This window comes from Rhinolophus ferrumequinum, chromosome 17, assembly GCF_004115265.2.
Source record: "Rhinolophus ferrumequinum isolate MPI-CBG mRhiFer1 chromosome 17, mRhiFer1_v1.p, whole genome shotgun sequence".
Classification (NCBI taxonomy): domain Eukaryota; kingdom Metazoa; phylum Chordata; class Mammalia; order Chiroptera; family Rhinolophidae; genus Rhinolophus; species Rhinolophus ferrumequinum.
Genome location: NC_046300.1, coordinates 312653 through 336093, shown reverse-complemented (window position 1 = coordinate 336093; position 23441 = coordinate 312653). Strand labels below are relative to the sequence as shown.

Genomic DNA, 23441 nt, shown 5'->3' with positions numbered 1-23441 from the left:
CCTGTAGCGAAAACTTCGCGAGAGCGAGAGGCTTCCCAGGAGAGGACGGTACAGACTGGCGTCCTGGGGGACCAGGCCCCTCGGCGAGACCCTGAGTCTCCCCACTCCCCTCGGCCTCCCCATCTACTCCCTTGTGCCGGGGGCGAGCCGGAGGGCGGCGGCCGGGACAGGATGTGCGTGCGCGCGCGCTCGCGCAAATACGGCGGAGGAGCCCAGTTCCTCCGGCCTTTTCCGAGGAAGTCTGGAGCGGTTGGGCTCAGTCCGGGGAGAGCGCGCGCGCGGGCAGGACTGGGCTCCTCGCAGTGAGCGAGGGAGGGAGGGGGCCGCTCGCCCGGCGGCGACCCCGGCCCGGCCCCACCATGGGCTTCGAGCTGGACCGCTTCGACGGCGACGTGGACCCGGACCTGAAGTGCGCCCTGTGCCACAAGGTCCTGGAGGACCCGCTGACCACGCCGTGCGGCCACGTCTTCTGCGCCGGCTGCGTGCTGCCCTGGGTGGTGCAGGAGGGCAGCTGCCCGGCGCGCTGCCGCGGCCGCCTGTCGGCCAAGGAGCTCAACCACGTGCTGCCCCTCAAGCGCCTCATCCTCAAGCTGGACATCAAGTGCGCGCACGCGGGGCGCGGCTGTGGCCGGGTGGTCAAGCTGCAGGAGCTGCCCGAGCACCTTGAGCGCTGCGACTTCGCGCCCGCGCGCTGCCGCCACGCTGGGTGCGCCCAGGTGCTGCTGCGGCGCGACGTGGAGGCACACATGCGCGACGCGTGCGACGCGCGGCCCGTGGGCCGCTGCCAGGAGAGCTGCGGGCTGCCCCTGACGCGCGGCGAGCAGCGCGCCGGCGGCCACTGCTGCGCTCGGGCCTTGCGGGCGCACAACGGCGCGCTACAGGCCCGGCTGGCCGCGCTGCACAAGGCGCTCAAGAAGGAGGCGCTGCGCGCCGGGAAGCGCGAGAAGTCGCTGGTGGCGCAGCTGGCCGCGGCGCAGCTGGAGCTGCAGATGACCGCCCTGCGCTATCAAAAGAAGTTCACCGAGTACAGTGCGCGCCTAGACTCGCTCAGCCGCTGCGTGGCCGCGCCGCTGAGCGGCAAGGTAGGCGCCCTCTCCGACCCCTGCCAGGCCCCCGGGTGGGTGAGGGGCACCGGGATGCCAGGAGCTTCCCGGGAGTAGCCCTGCCTCCCCCTTCTAATGCTGCCTGCCAGCTGTACCAGCAGGAGCAGGCCAGGCTTGGAAGCTCTGGTCCCTACAGATTTCTGGGCGCACAGGGTGAAGTGTGGTGCAGCAGCTTCCCGGGGGCCTGGAAAGACCAGGCAGAGCCCAGGACCGGCATGAAGTAAGACTGAGTAGGCTCCAGGGGCAGACTGGTCAGGCCTTGCTGCTCAGACCAGCGAGGGCTCTTGGGGGAAGTCGTGCAGCTGCTTTTAAGGTGGGAAGACGTGGTCCCTAGACACGTGACACACAGGGTGAACTATATCCACGTGTCCTAGGGAACCCACAGCCAGGATAGAGAAAGTGCAGGAGGCGGCCAAGAGAGGGGCCTCTGGAGTGAGAGCTGGATTCAGACGCGGGCTTTGCAGCCAGCTGGCTGGCTGGCCTTGAGCAAGCTGCTCAACGTCTCTAAAGTTGGAAACTGTGGTCCCTAAGGATGTGACATGGGATGAAACACAGCCAGGCACCTTCCCTGGTGTTCATCCGGGGATTCCAGAAAGAATTAAAGGGACCTACACCGAGTCTAAAGTGAAAACTGAGAGTGAGGCCTCCGAATTAGGAGTTTGAGAATCTGGGCTGTTTGCTGACCAGCAGGTGACCATGGGGCTGCAAGTCCAGGTGAACCCATTTCCCTAAATACACAAGCTTCATCCTCCAGGGAGGCAATGCTGTAGGAGAAGGGCCTGGCGCTGTGCCTGGGGGCAAATACCTGGAACCCCTAATATAGCCAAAACCCCCTTGGCTATTGGTGCGATGGTACCAGCACCGGCAGGAGGCCCCAGGCTAACAGCTTTCAGCTGTTTCCTCCGCAGTCAAGTAAGGCAGGTGTGATGCTTCTCTTCTGAGGGAAGGAGGCCCCAGTGAGGGGCAGTCATGGTTGTGGCCACAGCTTGTAGGGGCCATGGTGGGGTTCTGCGCCCACACGCCTGCCTCTCCAGCCCAAGTTCTCAATCACTCTGGTGTTACCTGTGTGTGTGACCACAAGGCCATTTGCTGAGTGCTTGTTATGTGCCAGGACAAGCTCTTCATCCTTCCAGATGAGGAAGCAGGCTCAGCCAGGGCCCGGACCTCCTGCCAAGTCGCTCAGGGCGGCGTGGGCACCCAGGGTCTGCCTCCGAGCTCACTACTTTGGGCCACCACTTTCTTTTGGCCCCGTGATTCTTTGTTATGGGGTGTCTGGCAGCACCCTGGACCCCAACCACTAGATACCAGTAGCATCCCCTCCCCCAAGTTCAACAACCAGGAAGGTCTCCAGATATTGGGAGGGGACTCACCCTGATGCAAAGGCCACAGTTTAAGAGTGGGGGAGGGACACGGGCTGCTGGCCCTCTGTGGGTGTCTGTCCATGTGGCCCCCAGAAGAGAAGTATTGGCCTGAGGGGCCCCTGGGAGCCTGTCTGCCCTGCCCTGCCCCCTCCCGCCCCCACCCGCCCCCTTCCAGCTGAGTAGCCAGGCCTCAAGTCTCCCCTCCCCTCCTCCACCCACCCTGGCCCCGCCTGTCTGTCAGCTGCAGCCTTGGCAGCTGGCTGCTCCGCTCTGGGCTGAGGGCAAATATTTACAGCTCAGAGGCTCACCCAGGACCTCACAGGCTACAAAGGACTGGTGTGGCCCAAGTGACCGAAACAGAGGGTGGGGCCTGGTCTTCAAGCAGGCCCGGGTTCCGGTGAAGGAGGTCCCCACTTTCCCAGTTATGCTGTCATCTGGATTTCCTGCGTCATTTTAAGTGGCACTTATTTATAAATAAGCCACTCACCCCCAGCATAGATACATCATTCATTGTTAAGCTAGTTTATTATTTCTTCTTGCCTTTCTGTTTTCTTTCTGGAGTGTTTGGGTAAACTCTCAGAATCAGAAACTACGATACTTGAATCAAAACTGGATGTTTTGAAAGTCTGTTGGGTAAACGGTGAGATGATCTCGGTTTTAGGCTTCGGGACCAGATGTTGCTGCCTTCTGAGCCCCCAGAGTGGGTCTGCTGGCCTGCGAGCTCTGCCGGGGGTGTCCCTGGCCTCAGACCCTGGCAGCCTGGTCAGGGGCCTTCCAGAGCTTTCTGCGGGGTGGGACACTGCCTCTGCTTGCCCCTAGGTGAACCCTCAGCGGCCCTGCAGAAAGCTTTTGCTGTTCCCCCTGGAGGCCTCTGCAGACCCTGATTGTTTCACTAGAGGGAAGCTGCTTCCGCTGGGCACTGCTTGTCGTCTCCCAAAAAGGCAGGGGAGCCGGCCTGCTCATGCTGTTTTACTTTTCTCTACGTCATCATGGTTACGTATCTGTTTCGGGCTGACGTAGGTAAGAAACACTCAGAAGATTCTCAGTACCAGCTCATTAAGGCCTAGAGCATATCCCATAAAGTGAGCAGGCGTTATTTAAATTATTTTAGGGTTCGGATTTTGGACGCCAGCTGAGCAGTCAGGTTTGTGGGTGCTGTTCCCACACGGCAGACCTTGTTCGTCCTGTTCTAACATGTGACCCACAGCAGTGGCACTCAGGCCGCCCGACCATCGGAGTCACCTGGGAACCTTGTTAAAATGGCTCTGGCTTCTGCCCCCTGAGCTTCTGGTCCCTCGGGCATCAGGACTGCATTTGTGACAAATTCAGCTGTTGCTGGTCACCTGTCACACTTTGAGTACCAACGGGGCTCAGTCTCAAGTAGCAACACGGACAAATGTGGTGGTTGGGCCCCTGCAGAGTGGTTAGCTTACGGACTGATATCTAAGCAGCTCTTGCTAAATGCCTTACGGGGACCAGGGCACAGTTCCAGAACCATGGCTGCCTCGCAGTGACACGGTTGGTGACACGGCCTAGAAAGCCGTGGTTTCTGAGAAGCTTTAGCAAGTGGCCGTTCCAGAGAGCATCCAACAGCCCGTTCAGCAAGAGGCCTGTAGGCTGTCACATCCATTTCATTCCAGTGACTTCTCAGGAACGTTGGGCTCTGGTTTCCACACACATTACCCAGATACGCTGAACTCAGTGATCAGAACCGGAGACTGTGACCTGGGATTCTGTTGAGGTTTATCTGTACATGGTTCTCCCTGTGTTCAGACACGAGGCTTGCCTCCTGGTGAAAATATGTAGTGAGTAACAGTCTACTTATAAGGCACTTACGCCTGGACTGTGGACCAAGCGGCTTGGGAGGGAAGGACATGAATCCCGTCCCCGAGTGCCGCGAGCGGAGAGCACACTATGGAAACAGTGCACGAGCTGCCCGTCGTCTTCCCTAGGCAGACTGTGCGTGTGTGCATGTGCGTGTGTGCAGGAAAGACAGATTATAAAACGTTATAAAAAAGACCAGAAGTCACAGAGTCCAAACGCAGAGCTGGGCTTTGAACCCAGCACCTGGCTCCCAGCTCATACACTTAGCAAAGAAAAGCGCTTTCCCAGGAGGCAGGGAGTGTCCCCTCTGAGGTCTCCCATGGGCTCTGGGATGGTGACATGCTGTCATTGGCGGTGCAGGGACAGTGTTTCATCACATGCTTAGAAAGACCGGGGGGGTAGGTGCCCTCGGCCCCCCACTGCACGTGAGAAATGGACACTCAGGCTCCATAAGGCCCTCGGCGCCCGTTTGGCTTGTTGTCGCTGGTCGGATGGCTTCCGGTCCGTGATGATGAAGTCTGTGCCCACTTTCCTGGGTCTGGTACACAGTACATGGCATGCCAGACAAGACAGGTCCTGGCAGCAAAGGAGAGTTAGACGAAGTAAATGAAAAGGAAATGGAGAGCTGGGGTCCCGGGTGGAGTAGGGGCTTGTCGCTTTAATTTTTATCCTAACGTGTTTCCCCAAAAATAAGACCTAGCCAGACCATCAGCTCCAATGCGTCTTTTGAAGCAAAAATTAATATAAGACCCGGTCTTATTTTAATATAATATAAGACCCGGTATAATTATATTATATTATGTTATGTTATATTAGACCGGGTCTTATATTAATTTTGCTCCAAAAGACGCATTGGAGCTGATGGTCTGGCTAGGTCTTATTTTCGGGGAAACACGGTAGCAACTTAAAGAGGGGTTGGTGGGAGGAAGAACGTGCGGTCCGGCCGATGTGTGCGTGGGGCTTATCCTCTCATGTGCCCAGGCGCTGCATGCCAGGCTGTGACGGGCACCTTGGGACACGCTGGTACCCTGCAGTGGCTTCACCCGTGGACTCAGACAGCCTCCGAGTCTTTGAAAACCAGTCTTACTGTTTTTCGCTCACCCAAGCTTTTCTGCGGGGAGTGAGCCCGCGTCCCCCGACGAGTGGTGCTCCAATAAGCCTGTCCAATAGAAAGGGAAGGTGGTGTAACATAATGCTTACCCTGTAAAGGAAATAACTGGCAGATGGACCCGAGCGTCCGTCTCTCTTACCCATGCCATTCACATATTTACGGGGACCGTTAGGGACACCGTGCGGCCTGTGTGTGAGTGGCCTGCGGCAGGGCTGGCTGAGCTTTGTCTCTGTTGGTTGTGGTTGTGCAGAAATGAGTTCTGGACCCAGAGGTCGTCCCTGGCATTTTGCTAGAAGCTGTTTTAAGGTGCCCTGTGTCTGCTGTGAATGGCCCAGGAGGGGTGGTCCCTTCAGGCTGTGGGGCAGGGTGGGCACAGCCTGTGTCCGCGGACGGCTGCAGGGCACCTGAAGGGGCTGGCGTGTGCTTAGGGCCCAGCCCCTGCAGTCGGTGACATGGGGACCACGTGCTCCTCTGCCTCGCTGCTGAGGGCCCTGGGCCTTAACTGCCTCGTCTTTAACCCGGGATAAGGACGTGCCTGCTGGTGGGCTTGGCGTGGGCTGAGTGCGATGTGTACAAAAGTGCCCAGTAAGCCTCGCCTGGCATTGACTGAAATTGGGTAAGTACCTGGTACCTGGAGGTTTTTAGATCTTCTTCTCATAAGTAGCTGAAGACACCTGAGGCGTTGAAGTGGTTGTTTTGGAGAAGAAGGGAAGGGACCTTTGCTCAAAGGCTCGGGTCACACTTCATCATGAGCCTCGGGCTGCCCTTCACTGGCACGTGCTGGGTTTCTGTCCTTTGACTGTCGGGAGAGGGACCGCAGGCCAGCCTCACCGCCCTGGGCCGAGAGGTGGAACGGGAAGGCTGCTGGGTGATGGAAGGCTATTGTGTGTATTTATACTTGTCCCACTGGGATTAACAAGCCAGGAAGAGCCCCCAACTTCCTGTAAGGAGCCCTTAGGCTTCACAGCTGGGTAGCCCTGGCTTTCCTTCTGATTTGGGGAAGAAAATGCGTCAGGATGGCTAATTGGAGGCTTAGGTTTCAGAAACTGAAACCACCTTGTCCACCGAGTGGGAATGTGGAAACAAGGCTTCTTGCTGCTTGTCTGTCAGTGACGCATTCTCGTGGGTCCACCAGACACGCACACGAGGTCAGCACAAAATCAGAGCTACTCAAACGCCTGGCGATAGAGGTAGATGTCTAGGGAGTTCCCCGGTTATTTCAATAGAGCAGCAGACTATTTTATGTATATGCAGTCTTTTTGGGTCTGCAGAATGACTGACAGTCTTTACTTCTCTGACGTTATATTTCAAAAACCTGTTTGGCTTGTGGACGAGCATTTTGTCTCCGGAAAAGTTATTTCTCTGTTCCAAGCCCTGTGTCCCACCTCCTCGCCCCACCTATCTTGGTGACAGACGCGTGGGCACTGATACTTCTGCTGACTTGGTTCGTTTTCAGGCATCGTCCCTTGGCTGTCTTGTCTGAGGCCTGGGCCGTTTCCTCTTCTGTTCTTCCTCCAAGAATTCTGCCTTTAGACCTCGAGGTTGAGTGACAGGGAGGGGCTGGGCCAAGACCCTTTGCCATTAGAAACAGCTTGGACAACAGAGAGGACAGAACATCTGAGTGTTGGGAGGGACACATCCCCATTCTTTCGCACTGAACGTCTGGCAGCCGGCTTTGCGTCTGCCCCCCAGCCCCAGCCCTGCACATTTTTGTGCCTTCTCGTCAGCAGACAGAGCTGTTTCCCAGCTGTGTGTGTCCCTGGGAGCTTTGCATAATCTGGGGCTCAGAGGTGTCCTGTCACCCTGATGCACAGACTAGCGGTCAGTTGATTACAGTCCCAAAACCCGCCGGGCAGCTTTCCCATCTGGCCAGTTCTGGGCTGTGAGTCACACAACAGCAGTCATCGGGACACCCGTCATCCGGCGGAAAGGAGATTTTAGAAAGAATCCACACTGACGGTGGCGTGGATGGACTCTGGGGACCGCCCCGCCGATTAGGAGCTGGTGCTGGCGCACGTCCAGGCTTCCCAGGCTGGACTGTTTGGAAGAGAACAGTGGCAGAGTAGAGAAAAGGGACTTTGCCCATAGAAGACGGTTTGCATTCTTGGGCACTTAAGAAGATAAAACAGCCACTATAAGGTGTGTTTGACAATCAAAAGACATTTGATTTTTGCTTCCCCTCTTTTCACTGGGAATAGAGAAGTGGGTGTCTCGGGCTACATCAGCCCATTGAGAGAATTTCCACGCAGTGGTTAGAGAAACTACCAAAATCGACCAGCACTGGTTCAGTTTCCCCTTAGGTGAAAACGCCGCTGATACCATCCTGTCTGAGCAGCCCAGTGGCAGTGTTTGCCAAATCCCGCCTGTGGGTCTGTTCCGTTGGTGGATGCAACTGAGTGGGAACCCTTGAAACACCCTGTGTCCTGAAGCGTTTGGAGCCCAGGGGCAGGTTAAGCCAATAGCAGGAATTAATGTGAACACATTAAACATTGTGTGGCGTGTGGTGTTGGAACTCGAACAGTTCTTCCAGAGAGTTGGAAACTAGCGTAAGCAGTTCCGGTTGTTTCAGGGGAGGGAGTGCCAGGGAGGAACTGAGTCCAGCCCAGGGTGTCAGAGCAAAGAAAACGACGTTCTAGTCAGATGGACAAGAGAAGGAGCCCGGCCCGACAGGGCCCTTCCTCCACGTTTTCTCTGCTCCCAGTGTCACGTGATGGCTCCACTGGGAGTCAGTCCTAAAACAGGCAGTGCCACCTACGGCCACCAGCCAACACTGCTGCACGGCAGACGAACTCAAGGGGTTGCAGACAAGGAGAACAGCCCTGCTTCCCGGGGGCTGCGTCTGGAAGGAAGCGTAGCCGGCAGCTCGATTGTTCCATAGGGTCCTTGACACACTGCTGTTGTGCTGAGGAAAGTGTGTTCAGGCTTGTGTCACTTGTCCCCCGAGAGAGGCGAGCTCTGGGAGGCCAAGGCCACAGTGAGGTGCCTCTGGGATCTCGCATTGGGGGTTTGGGTGATAAATACTTCAGTGAACATTCTGGAGTTGGGTTCTGACGTGGTTTCTTGGTCAGACCTCCTACAGTGGGTTCCTTTCTGGATCTGCACCAGTTGGCCCATCTCGGGCGGGCTGGGGATGCTGGCCTGCGTGGCGTTCTCTCCCCGCGTGGCGTTCTCTCCCCGCGTGGCGTTCTCTCCCATGTTTCCCCCGAATGGGAGCCGTGCACACAGGCACTTCAGGAGCAGCCTCCAGACCCCACCCGACCTCTGGCTGGCCGTGCACACGGGCAGTGTCTTCGGCCACTGGCCCTCAGCCTCCCTGCCGGTATCGTGAGGATGGCAGTCATGCCAAGTGATAAGATTGGTTGCATTTTTAAGCAAAGCCCTGAAATACACAAGGTGCCGTGTTTCCCTGAAAAGAAGACCTAGACGGACAGTCAGCTCTAATGAGTTTTTTGGAGCAAACACTAACAAGACTGGGTATTGTATTGTATTACATTATACTCAGTCTTTTGTGATAATAAAATAATACTGAGTCTTATATTAATTTTTGCTCCAAAAGACGCACTAGAGCTGATGGTCCGGCCAGGTCTTCTTTTCGGGGAAACAGGGTAATTCCTGGCATCTGGTCGGCAGCCAGTGTTGGCTACTGTGATTGTTCATGCAGTGTGATAGTTTCCTTTAGTTTTCTTTCATTTTTCCAAACAATAAGTGGTTATCACAGTGGATTCTAAACTGATCTTTTGAACCATGCGATTGTGTGTTCTCCTTTGTGCGTCATTTGATGTTGCCAGACTGGAGCTGTCTCCTGGGTCACTGTGTGGCCATGTGACTGTGCGGCTTCTGGCACTCTTTAGTCGTGAAAGCCAGAGACGTAATATGTACGATGACTCTTCAAGTATTTCCAGTGTTGTCACCCAAGACAGCAAAGGTCAAAGCGGACTCTGAGGCACAGAGATAAACTGTTTCAGTTTGCAAGTCCTCCTGTTTACATTAGAAAACGATAGGTCCACACTGACTGTTTATTCCGTTCCAAGGTGGTGCTGCCGCCTGATAACTTGTAGCAGCTCAGGTGGACTAAAGGACCGCCAATCACAGGCGCTTTGGGTGGTGCTGCTGTGTGGTGGGGAACCGACTTTGAAACCAGCAAAGGGGATGTCGTTGTACAGCCTCTGCTGTCCCGAGGGTGCCAGAGGCTCATGACTTCTCTTTTCCATCAAAATGCTCCGTTAGGTATGGAAGAAGTGACCCTGAAGAAATGAGCATTTTGTTGTGCTTTTAAGGATGCTTATAATAAAGTATTTCATATTTTTTAAAAAGCTGCATTTGAATAATACTGTGTTTAAACAGAAAACGTGAGTGCAGCAACTACTAACAGTCAGACAAGTGACATTGTGCCATCGGAACTGGAGATGGTTCCAAGCTCTGTGTGTCGGTCGGGCCCGTCGGTGGCAGTTTGCACAGCGGTGCATCCACTCTCACTCATGGGTCTGGACCGGGGGGCTCGCTCAGCAGCGTGGGCACCTCCACCCCTTGGACAGTTGACCCTTGTGCTGTGGGACCTGCCCGGCCACTCTGGTCGTGTGACACAAAGGAGCTGACGTTGAGCCGCCCACCTCAAACAGCTCTGCGTCTCCTGGGGCCGCGGCAGCGTCACCGTGTGAAAATGCCACCCCCTTCCCTAAGATGCAGAATGTCTGTCCGCTCTGTGTGCACCTGACGTCCCACGCGCTGCCCCGCCTCCCGGGCACAGGCGATGCTGACGTGCCACGCGTGCGCTGGGACTTCCCCGAGCATGGCTGCTTGAACCGCGGGTGACATCACGGGGACGCTCGGTTCTGGGAGGCAGCAGAGCAGCAGGGCAGACAGCCGCGCACACCGGGCGCGCCCAAGGGCAGGCGGCGCAGACCGAGTCCGTGGTCCCTCCGAGGCTGGAAGGCGTCTGGACATGTTTCTAACAGACACGGCAGTGTCAGCCCTGCCCCGGAGTCCCCACGAGCCCCGGAATGTGCGCTGGCCACGGGGGAACCATGAGCCCCTTAGATAGAAGGAAAATCCCTGCTGTCTGTTTTCTGTGTGTGAGTAAATTCTGACCTCGTCTGTTCCTCCAGGGCGAAGAAACCAAAAGCCTGACCCTCGTCCTGCACCGCGACTCCGGCTCCCTGGGCTTCAATATTATCGGTGGCCGGCCGTGTGTGGTATGTCCCTCACGGGCGGGTTTTCCTCGGAGCGGCTGGCAGGGGGCGGGGCTGCGAGCACGAGGCCTTGCTCTCCTCGTGCCCCCACGCAGGGTCCTGTGTAGTTGCCATCTCCTGATGAAGCAGTGTCGTCCTAGCAACACAGTGGCTGTCCTGCTTTGGGGTCCTGTCTGCTGGGTGGCAGCTGAGCTGTGGGACGTGGGGCACGGTGCGTGCAGGCGGACCTGAGTGGCAGCCTGCTGTGTCCTCGGGGACAGGGACCACGCACCCCCAGTTGTGGGTCCACGCCCTTTGCTCCCCTGCCTCCCACCACACTCAGGATTCATGCGGTCGTCTCAGCCCCCCGCAGAGATGAGAGGCCCAAGTGGGGTCTGTCAGCCTAACCGCCGGGACAGGTCTGTGACGGGCTTGAGGAGGTGGCAAAGGTCGGGTGTCAGGCCAGCTTTCAGGAGGGATTACCTGAATGTGTGTCATCTCTTGCTCCTTTCTTTTCTTGACTGTTTCCTCATTTATTGGCTTAAAAGGAAATAGGCAAAGGAAAGGAAAAGGAAAACTAATTCAGTCATTCAACTGATAAGTACTAGACAGGGGCCACGGGCCTGGGGACACCGAGTCTGTCCACCTGGACATCAGTCAAGAAACAAGAAAATATAGTAGTTACCGTTTGGGAGAGGTCCGATGAAGGACAGGAGGGGGTGCACGTGCTGGGTCCCGGGGAACAGGCACCGTCAGGCAGGCTGGTCAGGAGAGGAGGCCAGCGGCACAGTCCTGCAGCCAGGAGCTGTCAGCCGTGCACAGGCAGCTACGTGGGCCCTGCCCCTGGAGCACGCTCTGCAGGGGGTCCCTGAGGAGGTCGGGGCGGGTGGCACTGCTGGCATAGATGTTCCCGGTGCCTGGGTCCAGCTAAAGACGCCTTTGGGGGCCGGTGAACCCTGTGGGAGCACACATCCTGGCTCGGGGCCAGAGTTCTGAAGGAACTCTGAAGCAGTTTGGTCGACCAGAAGCCCACGTGTAGTACGTATATTTAGTGGAGCACTCTTAACTGTAAGAAAATTGAGTGGATGTAGTTAGCTATCAGTTTTATATATGCACTGCTGAACTGATGTTACCTGACTTATAAAAGTTACACGCAAAAGGGAGCATTTCAAATGAAATTAAAATAGGAGTTTGGATCAGATACCTAATTTGTTCTTTCATCATTTCAATGCATGTACTCATCTTTGGACACCACTGAGCTGCAAGGAAGTGCAGCGGCCCAGGGAGGCCATGCCAGGCCTGGAACAGGGACAGAAATGGCACTGAGGCAACTGCAAGGAGCCGAGGGTGGGCAGGAAGGGGCCGGCAGGAGGCCTGGGACGGAGACGGGGAAGTGACCCAGGAGAATCCTAAGCTGCCTTTGCTTTTGGCCACAGTTGCAAAATCAAACACACATGGCCTGTAAGAAATGACAGCTTAGTTATAGGTGATACGTAGCTGTTAAAACGATGAACAAACACATTCTCTGCCCTATAGAACATGCACATAGAACAGTTGAGAGGATGAGACTGCAGATGAGAATGAAGTTAGGGTACCACCACTTTGCTGAGCCCGGATGTGCACACGCCTCCCCCGCCCCCTGGTCGTGGGGAAGTTCTTAAGAAACTGTAGGATTCTGTCCGCTTGGTCCGTTTTTACTTTTACCAGTTGACTGAGGGCCCAGGTGGCATGCCGTGTGCCGGGGTTCAGCGCTCCCCAGCTCTCAGCGGTGAGTGTCTGAGCAGTGGGCCCCAGGGGACAACAGGACTGGGACTGACGGGTTTTCCGACTTACCTTCCAGAATGTGTTTTGTCTTTTAGTGCGAATCACAGCATTGGCTGTGCTAGGTTTTCCTTCGTGGTTATATCCCCACCCCTCCCCCGGTCCTTACCCACTGTGCAGTTTAGGAAACACCTTCTCAGCTCAGATGCACTTCCCGCCAGACTTTTCAGGAGCTTCCACAGCCCAGAGCCCGACCGAGGGAGACCTGCTCTCTGCCTCACCCAAGGGCGGGCGTGGCCAGGCCACCCCAGTGACGCGAGTCACGTGAACTTTTGGTTTCCCAGTGGGTGTAAAAGTGACGTTCACACTAAACTGCAGTCTATTGAGTGTGCAATAGCGTATGTCTAAATACACAGTGGACAAACCTTGATCAGAAACACTGTATCGCTAAACATTGTGAGCCATCACCTGAGCCATCAGCGAGTCGCAGTCCCCTCCCTGGTGAGGGGTCGGCCTCGATGCCGACGGCCGTGACTGACCAGGGGGTGGCTGGGAAGCCGGGGTGGCCGCGGCCATTTCTTAAAATGAGGCGACAGCGAGGCTTTCCACATCGACGGACTCCTTCTTTCATAAATGATTTCTCTGCAGCACGCGATGCCGGTTGACAGCATTTGACCCACAGTGGAGCTTTCAAAATTGGAGTCAGACTCTCAAGCCCTGACACTGCTTGTTATCAACTAACTTGATGTGATGTTCTAAGTCCTAGGTTGTCATTTCACGTCTTCACAGCATCTTCAGCAGGAGTAGGTTCCATCTCAAGAAACCACTCTCTTTGCTCATCCATAAGCAAACCCTCATCAGTTAAGGTTTTATCACAAGATGGCAGCAGTTCAGTCCCCTTCAGGCTGCCCTTCCAGTTCTCGTTCTCCTGCTGTTTCCACCACGTCTGCAGCGACTTCCACCACTGAAGTCGTATCCCTCAAAGTCACCCGTGAGGGTTGAAATTTTTTCCAAACTCCTGCAATATTGACAGTCTAACCTATTCCCATGAATCACAAATGTACGATGGCATCTAGAATGGTGAATCCTTTCTAGAAGGTTCTCAATTCACTTGCCCCGCTTCCACCAGAGGAATCACTGTCTATGGCAGCCACAGCCTTACGCAATGTATTTCTTAAATGCGAGGACCAAAAGTTGAAATGCCTCCTTGGTCCACGGGCTGCACGATGGACGTGGTCAGCAGGCGTGAGAACTACAGTAACGCTGTCATCCGTCCTCTCAGAGCACTTGGTGACCAGGGGCATCGTCAGTGAGAAGTCATGTTTAAAGGAACCTTTATTCCTGGGCAGTAGGTCTCACCAGTGGCTTCACATGCTCAGTAAACCATGTTGTACGCAGATGCGCTGTCATCCAGGGTGGTGGTTCCATTCACAGAGCCCAGGCAGAGGAGAGTTACCACAATTCCTAAGGGCCCTGGATTTTCAGAGCGGTGACTGAGCCGTGGCTTCCACGGAAAGTCGCCAGCTGCGTGAGCCCCTCACTGGAGAGCCAGCCTGTCCTCTGAAGCTCTGAAGCCAGGCCCTGACTCTCGTCTCCAGCTATGAAGGTCCCAGATGGCACCTTCCTCCAATATAGGGCTGTTTCGTCAGTGGAGCAGTCAGCACCTACATCCATCCATCAAGTTCTTCTCTGTCTTTTATGGGCACAATCGTGGCATCCCCAAAACAATGGCAACAGTGACCTCAGAGGCCACTGATCCCAGATCACCATAACAAATGTAGTAATAATGAAACAGTTTGGAATATTGTGAGAATTACCAACATTGATGCAGAGACACAAAGTGAGCAGATGCTGTTGGAACCAGGGAGCCGACAGACTTGCTGAGGCAGGGTCGCCATGACCCTCCCACGGGAGAGCTGCAGTGTCCGCAAAGAGCCATAGGTGAAGCACAGTGACACGAGGGACGCCACACCTGGAAACGCTTCAGATGCAGCGGGTGCCGTGCCCCACAGGGCTGGGTGGGAGGCCAGGGAAAGCCAGGCAACGTGGGTGTAGCTTCTGCGCCTCCCGCGGGTGAAAGGACATCGGCCTCGCTGGAATATGACACTTTCGTCCCTTCTTGTGTTTGTCCAAGAGCACATTCTGGGTTTTCTTTTTCCTTTAAAAAAGGGGTTTATGTACAATCCAGACTGGATTTTGTGGTGTTCATAAGGGTTCTCAGTTTGTGTGGACTTTTTGAGGGAATGCCGTGTGTGTCCCCTGTAAGAAAGTTTCGTCCCGTATGTACGTGTTGCCTTTGTGGTTTTAAACTTGTTCCAATCAGCAGAAATGGCAGAAGGAACTCTGCACAGTTGCCTGGAGGCCTTGCAGTCCACTGAGAACGTGTAGTAAGCGGACGTGAGTAGCCACATACGTGCGTTGTTAGTCACTGGGGGCATGAGGGCCTCCTGAGTGGGACGCCGGCTGGGCTGTGCCACTGCCACTTTCCTCACGTGATGCAGTGTGGACGGGACACGCTGAGCAAAGCCACGCCATCTGCTCACAAGTTCACAAGACCCTGTGAAGCAGCAGCCAGTCAGCGGTCACACCTGTCAGCTCTGCATTGGCTCGGGCACGGCACTGTCAGGGCCCCCGGGGTGAGGACAGTCGCCGTTTGCTCAAGCCAGCAGAACAAACCAATCCCAAACGACGTTAGCTCACCTTGAAAATAGCTCTGACTCAGAATGTGTTAGGAGAGGAGCCAAAGGACAGTGAAGAGACGTCTTTTACAAGAAAAATCCATCGAGGCTGAGCTGGATTCGGTTTCTTGGGTTTTGAGCTTCTGTGTGTCTTGCCTTCTGTTCTTACCCCTACGCTGCCTCAGTTTAACCTAAATTGTGGTGTTTGTGTTTCCTGTTCCTCTCTGCTTTCTGCTGGGACTTCCTGATGCTCCTTCAGAAAAATTACTTGAGTCGGGTGCAGCATTCTGCAGAAGGGACCACAGCCAGAATCCCACCCCCGGCTCTTTCTTCCCCGCCAAGAAATGCAAAGCAGTTAAGTCAGACCAAACACAGGCCTCCTCGCTGTTGATATGTTGACATCACCTCTCAGGGAATTCGGGCTGGTCCATAAATCCTTTCGGGGCCACTGACTCTCTTCCAGGTTCTCCAGTGGAATATTCCAGAGCCTGGAATGTTAGTCTTCTGCATGCTTGTGTAGTTTTGAGATTTTTTTCAGGGGGAGACAACCTTGAATTCAAGCATGTGTAAGAGACCGACCTGTCCCTAACTTTGAACGGGCCTGTGCTGCGTCCCAGCTGTGTGGCTGTGGTACTGGGTGAGCGTGCCCTCTCTGCTTCAGGTTTTTCATTGATGAAAGGGGTGTGCTCATACTTACTGCCTGTGGGTAAGTAAGTAATTATGAGAACCTGATGGTAGCCGTACACCTCACTGCAGACCAGGTACCTAGTACGTGTGCAAGAAGCGGCTGCCACGCAGTTCTGGGGACCCTGGAGGTGTGCGTGGGGCTGCGCAAACGCACAGGCGAGTGCAGGGTAGGCGGCTGTGTGTGGCGGGGCACACACATCCCAGCAGGGACAGGGAGTGCGCGGGGTCTCTGGGGACAGCTGAGGGATACAGCTGGCACGGCCGCCCTGAGCCCTCTCGGAAGGATGCTGATGGAACCCAGTTGGCCTTGTCCTGGGAGGAAAGGCACTTAATGCTCCTTTCAGGTCAGTTCCGTTTCTCCCGAATCCTATCTGTGACTGTGTCTGTGGGGGGCGGGGCGGGAGGACGTGTGCGTTTCCCGCCCACAGTTACTGCTGTGGCACTTGAAGGAGTCGGACCCCACTCAGGTCCCCCACCCGCGTACCGTGTGGATGTTTGAGGAGGAACGTGTTGTCCTTTCATAATTTTTTACAATGGAATTTTGTGTTTGCAGGCAGAGTAATTCCGACTGAAATGGGCCTCGTGGCTCTGTGTCGGGCGCTTCCCGTGATGGTAGATTCTAGGCTTTTGGTGGAACGTCCTGAACTTACTCTTCAAGTGGTTTTGTTTAGGAAAATCACATGCTGTGCCTTTTAATTTACAAATCCGTCTGCCAGTCGCTAGAATGTAGTGCACACGCTTGGAGACAGTTCGTCCCAGTCCATGGGAAGGAAGTTCAGGAACGAGCTGGACTTTTTATCAGCTTGTGGGAGCCCTGGTTTTGCAGGAGGGAAGGAGTGAGCATGAGCTGTCTTCTTTCCCACAATGTTTCAGTTCAGAGTTGGAAGGATGTAATGGGGTTTGTGGAGATGGGAGATAGAAAGTACAGGTTTAGGGCGGTGGTGGGCTTTTGTGGTGCAAATCAGAACAAGAGTAGAATACCTGTTTTCATCACCAGATGATTAGATGTTGAAAAGCCGTTAAGTGTGGTGAACGCTGCCAGCCAGCCGGCCAGGCTGTGGGGAAGCGCTGAGTCCAGGCGCTGTCAGGGCAAGCCTCGCGGCTGACCAGGGGTGTCAGTCAAGCAGGTGTGTCCTCTGAGCCCCCTCCGTGGCTGGGGGCGTGCCCTCCATCGGGTCTCACAGAGGCGGTCCAGGACGCAGGCAGGAAGGCACTGGCAGAGCTGTGTCACCATAGCAACACCGGGGACCATGCTGAGCGTGTCCGTGCTGGGTCCTGTGGGCGCTGAGGGGGTCGGTGGGCTGGGGGCTGGCAGTGAGACGCCTTCATGGTTGTCAGAGCTGAGGAGAGCGGCAGGGTGCATAGGGCAGAGGGCAGGGTCCGTCTGAGTGCTGGAAGAGGCAGCTGTGGGCCAGGGTGGTGCCGGATACAGACAGACACTGCTGCTGGGATGCCAGGCTTTCGGGGTGGTGTGAATGCCTTTATCACGCGCACGAGTCCATCTTAGCTTATGGGAGTTGGGGAAGAAACGGCCCTGCTGCATGGCCACCGGGACTGTTTTAAGAGAGTGGGTTTGGCTTTTATGACCAGCTCAGTGCCTCCCACTCAGGCGTGTGTTTTTTTTTCAAAGGACAGCCAAGATGGATCTTCCAGCGAAGGGATCTTCGTGTCCAAAATCGTGGACAGTGGGCCGGCAGCCAAGGACGGAGGCCTGCAGATCCATGACAGGATCGTGGAGGTAGGTGAGCGCTGGCCGGTGGCTTTCCAGGGCCCAGCGTCATGTGGCCTCACAGTTCTATGCAGTTTTCCTGCGTGTAGGACCAGGGGGTGCCGGCTGGCGTGCAGCTGCGTGTGTGCATTACATCACGGCAGGAGTGGCATGGCTGCAGCCTGTCCCTCGTCGTGTGCCGGGCATGTGTCCCTTGTGCTGCGGGTCATACTCTGTGGGAAAAGCACTGGTGTGTGTGCTGCGTGCACGCTGGAACCTGTGATGCACGTCGGTCCCCAGGGCCTGGTCGTGCCCGCTTTAGACCAGTCTGATGTCCTCAAGCTGTGGCACCCAGGGCTCCCACCCCAGTATGTGGTCATCGTGCAGGCTAGTTGTCCGGAAGCTCAGGCAAAGCTTGACCTTGGGGACGTTGGCTCATACCAGCTTGACCTCTGCGTTCTCAGGTCCTCACGCTCATTTCCGACTTCACCTGTGGCAGGTGTGTGGGCTCACAGGGCCGTGGAGCCCCCGCCCCCCACCAGCACCGCGATGGCCGACGCCATCCTGGACGCTCCAGGTACCGGGATGGAGAAAACCAGTGTGGCTGCCTTGTCTGGGCTCTCACTGAGTTAGATCCAATGAGTAGTTTTTGCTGGTGTTTTTGACCATTCTGGTTGGTCTTCTAACGGGTAAACGCATGGCTAAACGGGTTGGATCGCGTATGAGAAATAAATATTTGAACCCACGGCGTTGACGCATGGGCCATGGCCACAGAAAGCAAATTAACTAGGAAACCGGAGAAACGGCCCCGACCCCACTGGGTATGTTTCCAGACACGTTTGCGCAGTATCTGTATTTCTTGAGCACTTTCCTGGCCCATTTCAAAAGCTTGGACATGGGGAGCTCTGCCCAAAAGGTGAGCAGAAGGTGACGTCCCCGTGGGGACAGCCAGGGTCTCGCTTCTCCATCTCCTTGGGATGCGTGCACGTGTGCAAAGCACCGCACGTAGGGTGACCTGGTTCTCAGGCAAATGACAGTTAAGGCTCGCAGGACACCAGCTGAGGGCGGCTGCGGTGTGGTTGCTGAGCTGCCGGGAGGGGCCTGGTTTGGCTTTAGGGTCATTGTTAATGTTTTACACCCTGGGACGTTTTGAGTGTTCTTAAACTTGGAGCCATTTTTGCCGAGTGCTTCAGGGTCCGTGTTTGCACCTTCCGGGTGGGAGCAGGTCCCGGTGGGAGGGTGTGCGGCCAGCGCTATCCCAGCAGCACACATGCTGACTCTCTGTCCTTTTCTTCTGAGAGAGAATACATTTTCTGAGACTGTTATTCAAAAAGATAAGTACAGCTTCCGTTGCCAAGGGTTTGGTTGGAACAGCCAGTTTCTCTAAGTAATGGATTTCATTGCTCTTATGTTTTGCAAATGAATCCACAGCTGGGCAGGATTTTCTCTTGGCAAACGGTGACGTGTGTTTGAAACGTTCAGTACGGTTTCTGGTAAGTCACATTCCCAGTTTGGACAGTGTGTAACGCATTAATCACGTCCAGTGCTGAGGCGGAAAGAAGGCTGATCCAGGAGAGAAAGGACGTCTGTGTAATGGCAGTGACACACCGCCCTTCCCTGTCACATTCTGACCCCTTCTGACGTGAGGCCGTCGTTCCCATGGCTGAAAAGCGCGCCCTCCACTTCCCTGTCTGTGCCGGAGTTTATTACCAGGCCTGGATTCGATTCTTCTTAGTGTGCGTGAGTGTGTATGTGTGTGCAGGTGTGTGCGTGTGTGTGTGCGTGTGCGTGCATGTGTGTGCGTGTGTATACATGTGTGTGCGTGTGTGTGTGCAGGTGTGTGCGTGTGTATGCATGTGTATGTGTACGTATGTGCGTATACATGTGTGTGCATGTGTGCATGTGCGTGCGTATGCATGTGTGTGCATGTGTGTGCGTGTGTATACATGTGTGTGCGTGTGTATGCAGGTGTGTGCGTGTGTATGCGTGTGTGCATGTGTGTGCATGTGTATACATGTGTGTACATGTGTGTGCAGGTGTGTGCGTGTGTATGCATGTGTGTGTGTATGCATGTGTGTGTGCGTGTGTATACATGTGTATGTGTATGCATGTGTGTGCGTGTGTATACATGTGTGTGCATGTGTGTGCATGTGTATACATGTGTGTGCATGTGTGTGTGCGTGTGTATGCATGTGTGCGTGTGTATGCATGTGTGTGCGTGTGTGTGCAGGTGTGTGCGTGTGTATACATGTGTGTGCGTGTGTGCAGGTGTGTGCGTGTGTATGCATGTGTATGTGTACGTATGTGTGTATACATGTGTGTGCATGTGTGCGTGTGCGTGTGTATGCATGTGTGCATGTGTGTGCGTGCGTATACATGTGTGTGCGTGTGTATGCAGGTGTGTGCGTGTGTATGCGTGTGTGCATGTGTGTGCGTGTGTATACATGTGTGTACATGTGTGTGCAGGTGTGTGTGTATGCATGTGCGTGTGTATGCATGCGTGTGTGCGTGTGTATACATGTGTATGTGTATGCATGTGTGTGCATGTGTATACATGTGTATGCATGTGTGTGCGTGTGTATACATGTGTGTGCATGTGTGTGTGCGTGTGTATGCATCTGTGCGTGTGTATGCATGTGTGTGCGTGTGTGTGCAGGTGTGTGCGTGTGTATACATGTGTGTGCGTGTGTATACGTGTGTATACATGTGTGTGCGTGTGTATGCATGTGTGTGCGTGTGTATGCATGTGTGTGTGCATACGTGCGCGTGTGTGTGGCCTCCCTGGCCCCCACCCCAATCATTGTGACAGTGACCCTGCACTCCCTGGCGAGGGGTGGGGCAGCCACTTGGGCAGAGATGTGTCTTCTGCCAACGCCTCCTGCTGCTGTGGGGCGAGCACCTCAGGATAGTGTTGTCACCGCGCCCCTTTCGGCCTGACTGCCAAGTGACAGCCACCGAGCACAGCGGGGCTGCGGCCTGGGTGCTCCCGCGGCCGGGAGTCCTGGGCCCCCTTGGATCACATGCCTCCCAGCACGTGCAGCCGCAGCTGTGGCCGCTGACCCAGGAGCCCAGGCCCCACTGGCAGCTCGTGTCCCCGTCTGCCCCGGGTGGGGATGGGCAGCCCGTCGTGCCCATCGACCCACGTCTCATGGAGTCACAGCAAGTTCTGCATGTTCAGTGTTTGTTCCCGACTGTTGTGTGTCCTCCTCAGCATCCTTAGGATGACGGGGAGGCCACGGCAGCTGTGCCCAGGGCTTGGATGTGCAGTGAGATGGCTCAGGGTCCACGGGGAGCCCGGCTTGGACGGTGGCCTCTGTGACACCCGTGTGCACAGGGTGACGGACACAAGGGCCGTGACAAAGTGTGACAGAGTGGCTGAGGGCATGGGCCTGCCATCAGGCCAGGTTGGCACCCCGGCTCTGCCACTGAGATGACCTTGGGCAAGCTTCTGATTGTGTCTGAGCGCCACGTTCTTCTGCAAGACATGACACCGTTGCGTGCATCGTAAGGCGCATAACAGAGGAAATGGCACCAGTGTCTGAACGTGAGGTGTGGCCCCATCCTGTGGGCTTCCTGGAGGTGTGAAAAGGCCGGGCTGGGGGACCTTCAGCGAGCAGTGCTTTGGGGAGTGTGGGGACAGTTCCATAAGCCTGAAATTACAGCTGTGCATGGAGCACTTTAATTTGTTGTAGACTTCGTTTTTAAATCGGTGACGCCTTGAACCTGGCTTGAGAACAAGCTGTCACTCCCGAAGGCCACATAAGTCACAATAATTGATCAGGCAGGAGTAAGAAGCCCTAATATGTCTTCATGTGACCGACATAGTAATTCTTTGCATATGTGCTGGCTTCGTGTTCCAAAAATAGTTGAAACAATGGCGTGTTCCTTGTCAGCCACCTTCAAAGTGCCAGAACAGATCAAATTCTCCGTTCTTATATTGACTCGTGAAGAATATTGGGATATAAAATTGTGCAGAGTTCATATTTCTTTAACAGAGTCTTCCCTTGAGGTTGCAAGTTACATGTAGTTTATTTTTTGGGTAACCCCTTTACTTGTTGAGATGAATGGAGTACATCAGTGTAGAAAAATCGGAAACACAGTAATTATGAAGGTGAAAACAGAAACCCTTACTGAGAGTGAGCATTGTGTTGGCACAGCCCCGCTGCCAGTTTGCTCCCTGGGAAGGTGCATATGAGCACAAAGTATTTTCTTTCTTCTTTTTTTAAAATTTATTGGGGTGACAGTAGTCAAGTTGCATAGATTTCAGGTGTACAATTCTGTAATACATTGTCTCACATCGTGTGTTCACCAGCCAGAGTCAGTTCTCCTTCCATCACCACATATTTGACCCCTTTTCCCTCATCCACCCCCCGCCCCCTTACCCTCTGGTAACCACTAAACTGTTGTCTGTGTCCATGAGATTTTGTTTCTCATTTGTTTGTCTTGTTCCTTTGTTGCTTTCAGTTTTATATCCCACATATCAGTGAAATCAAACACAAAGTATTTTCATCGCTGGTGCTAAACTCTAGCTTAAATGAAATGGGAAGAACTCCAGGAAAGTAGGCTGATGTGCGATTCTGTTGCAGCACTGTTGTTGGGTTTCTGTCATTTTGAAACATCTGAAACAGGGTGCTTATAAGAACCTTGGGTTACACATGTTGGGGACGTGGGGTAGAATCGCTGGAGAAAAGGGAGCCGAGCAAGAAAGAAATATCTCACCATGTTTTTATCAAGAGCTTGAAACTTCTTAGTACGGTCAGTGGGGCGACGTCTTCATTTTCATCAGTGATTAAAAGGTTAAGTTTGAAAACTAGAAGAAAGGCCTGCTTTTCCCTTTCCTCCCAAAGGACTAGTGTTAATGGGGACAGAGTGAAGTTGCCATTTCCTCATCAGCGTCTTGGTACCTGGAGAACACATCCTGGTGGACGGACCAGCGGGCAAACGTGATGGCACGGCTGGGACACTGCACGCTGAGTTTGGCAGAATCCTTCTCAGAGAAACATTGAAACCTTGGTATTTGTGTCTTAGTCACAATCTACACCAAACTTCCCCTCTTATCAGCCATGGTCCTTGAATTAGCTGTGTTTTGACAAATATGACTTTTTCCGATTGTTTAGTTAAGAACTTGTACAAATATACCTAACTGTGTGACTGTCTGGACGTGTACAGGACTCCGAGTGGATATCTGTGCCTGACACACAAGCACTTTGCTGATGTCACACTAGTCACTTGTGAGATGGCATCTTTATTTCATGTGTCACTCATTGGAGACCCAGGAGAAACTGGATGGAGTTTTCAGCTGTTTTGCGTATAGTCCATGTTTAGTAACCTTTGTTTCTACTTTGCCAGAAAGGAGAGGCGGCTGCTTGGGTCAGGTGGCATTCTGGAAAGTGGGGACAGGGAGATCTCTGTTTGACAAGCGACCTGGCTTCCTGTGAGACCCATTCATAGGGACTTCAGGTTAAGTTGCTCGATACATCACGCAAATAAATCTCAGTCTCATCTGCTGAAGTTTCCAGACTTAACAGACCTGCAGGGAAACCCACTGATTCAAAGAGAAGAGGACTGTCGTTGCTATTTCTGTTGAAAGGTTGTTTTCCTTTCTCTGTGGTGGTTTTGAAACTTGAGTCCATACAATTGTTTGTTGTTGTTGCCATAATTAGAACATTGGATATGAGGCTGTTTGTTTGTGGCCTTTTGTTACCATCAATCCCAGTTCTAAATGGTTTTTTCAGATGTAAAGTGGAGTTGTGAGTAGAGAAGCAGTCCATAGGCTCCCTTGCTCGGGAATCAGCTTGTTTCAGCTTGTTCCATCTTAAGCGTACGTGGGAAACAACAGCCAGAGGGTATGAGAATACCGTCTTGTTCTCGGCAGGACCCTAGGCTGTTTCGGGATCAGGCAGGACAGGAAGTGACAGCAGCTCGTGTCACAGGAGCAGGGAGGCCCGTCCTGGCAAGTCACAGTGGGGCTATCGGCAAGTTCAGCCCCGTGTTTCTCAAATTGGGTCCTTTGCCTCCTGCTGAGCTTCACGTATACACC

General features: G+C 54.3%; 1 protein-coding gene across 1 annotated transcript in view; it reads left to right on the top strand.

The window, feature by feature from the left end:
- The first annotated feature begins 250 nt into the window (after nucleotides 1–250).
- PDZRN3 (PDZ domain containing ring finger 3) overlaps nucleotides 251–23441 on the top strand; it is a 152174-nt gene continuing 128983 nt past the window's right edge. Inside the window, exons 1-3 of the mRNA XM_033132797.1 lie at nucleotides 251–1082; nucleotides 10505–10591; nucleotides 17324–17431. Of these exons, the coding sequence (XP_032988688.1) occupies nucleotides 360–1082; nucleotides 10505–10591; nucleotides 17324–17431 (918 nt within the window). The 5' untranslated portion in view covers nucleotides 251–359. The remainder of the gene's footprint in view (nucleotides 1083–10504; nucleotides 10592–17323; nucleotides 17432–23441) is intronic.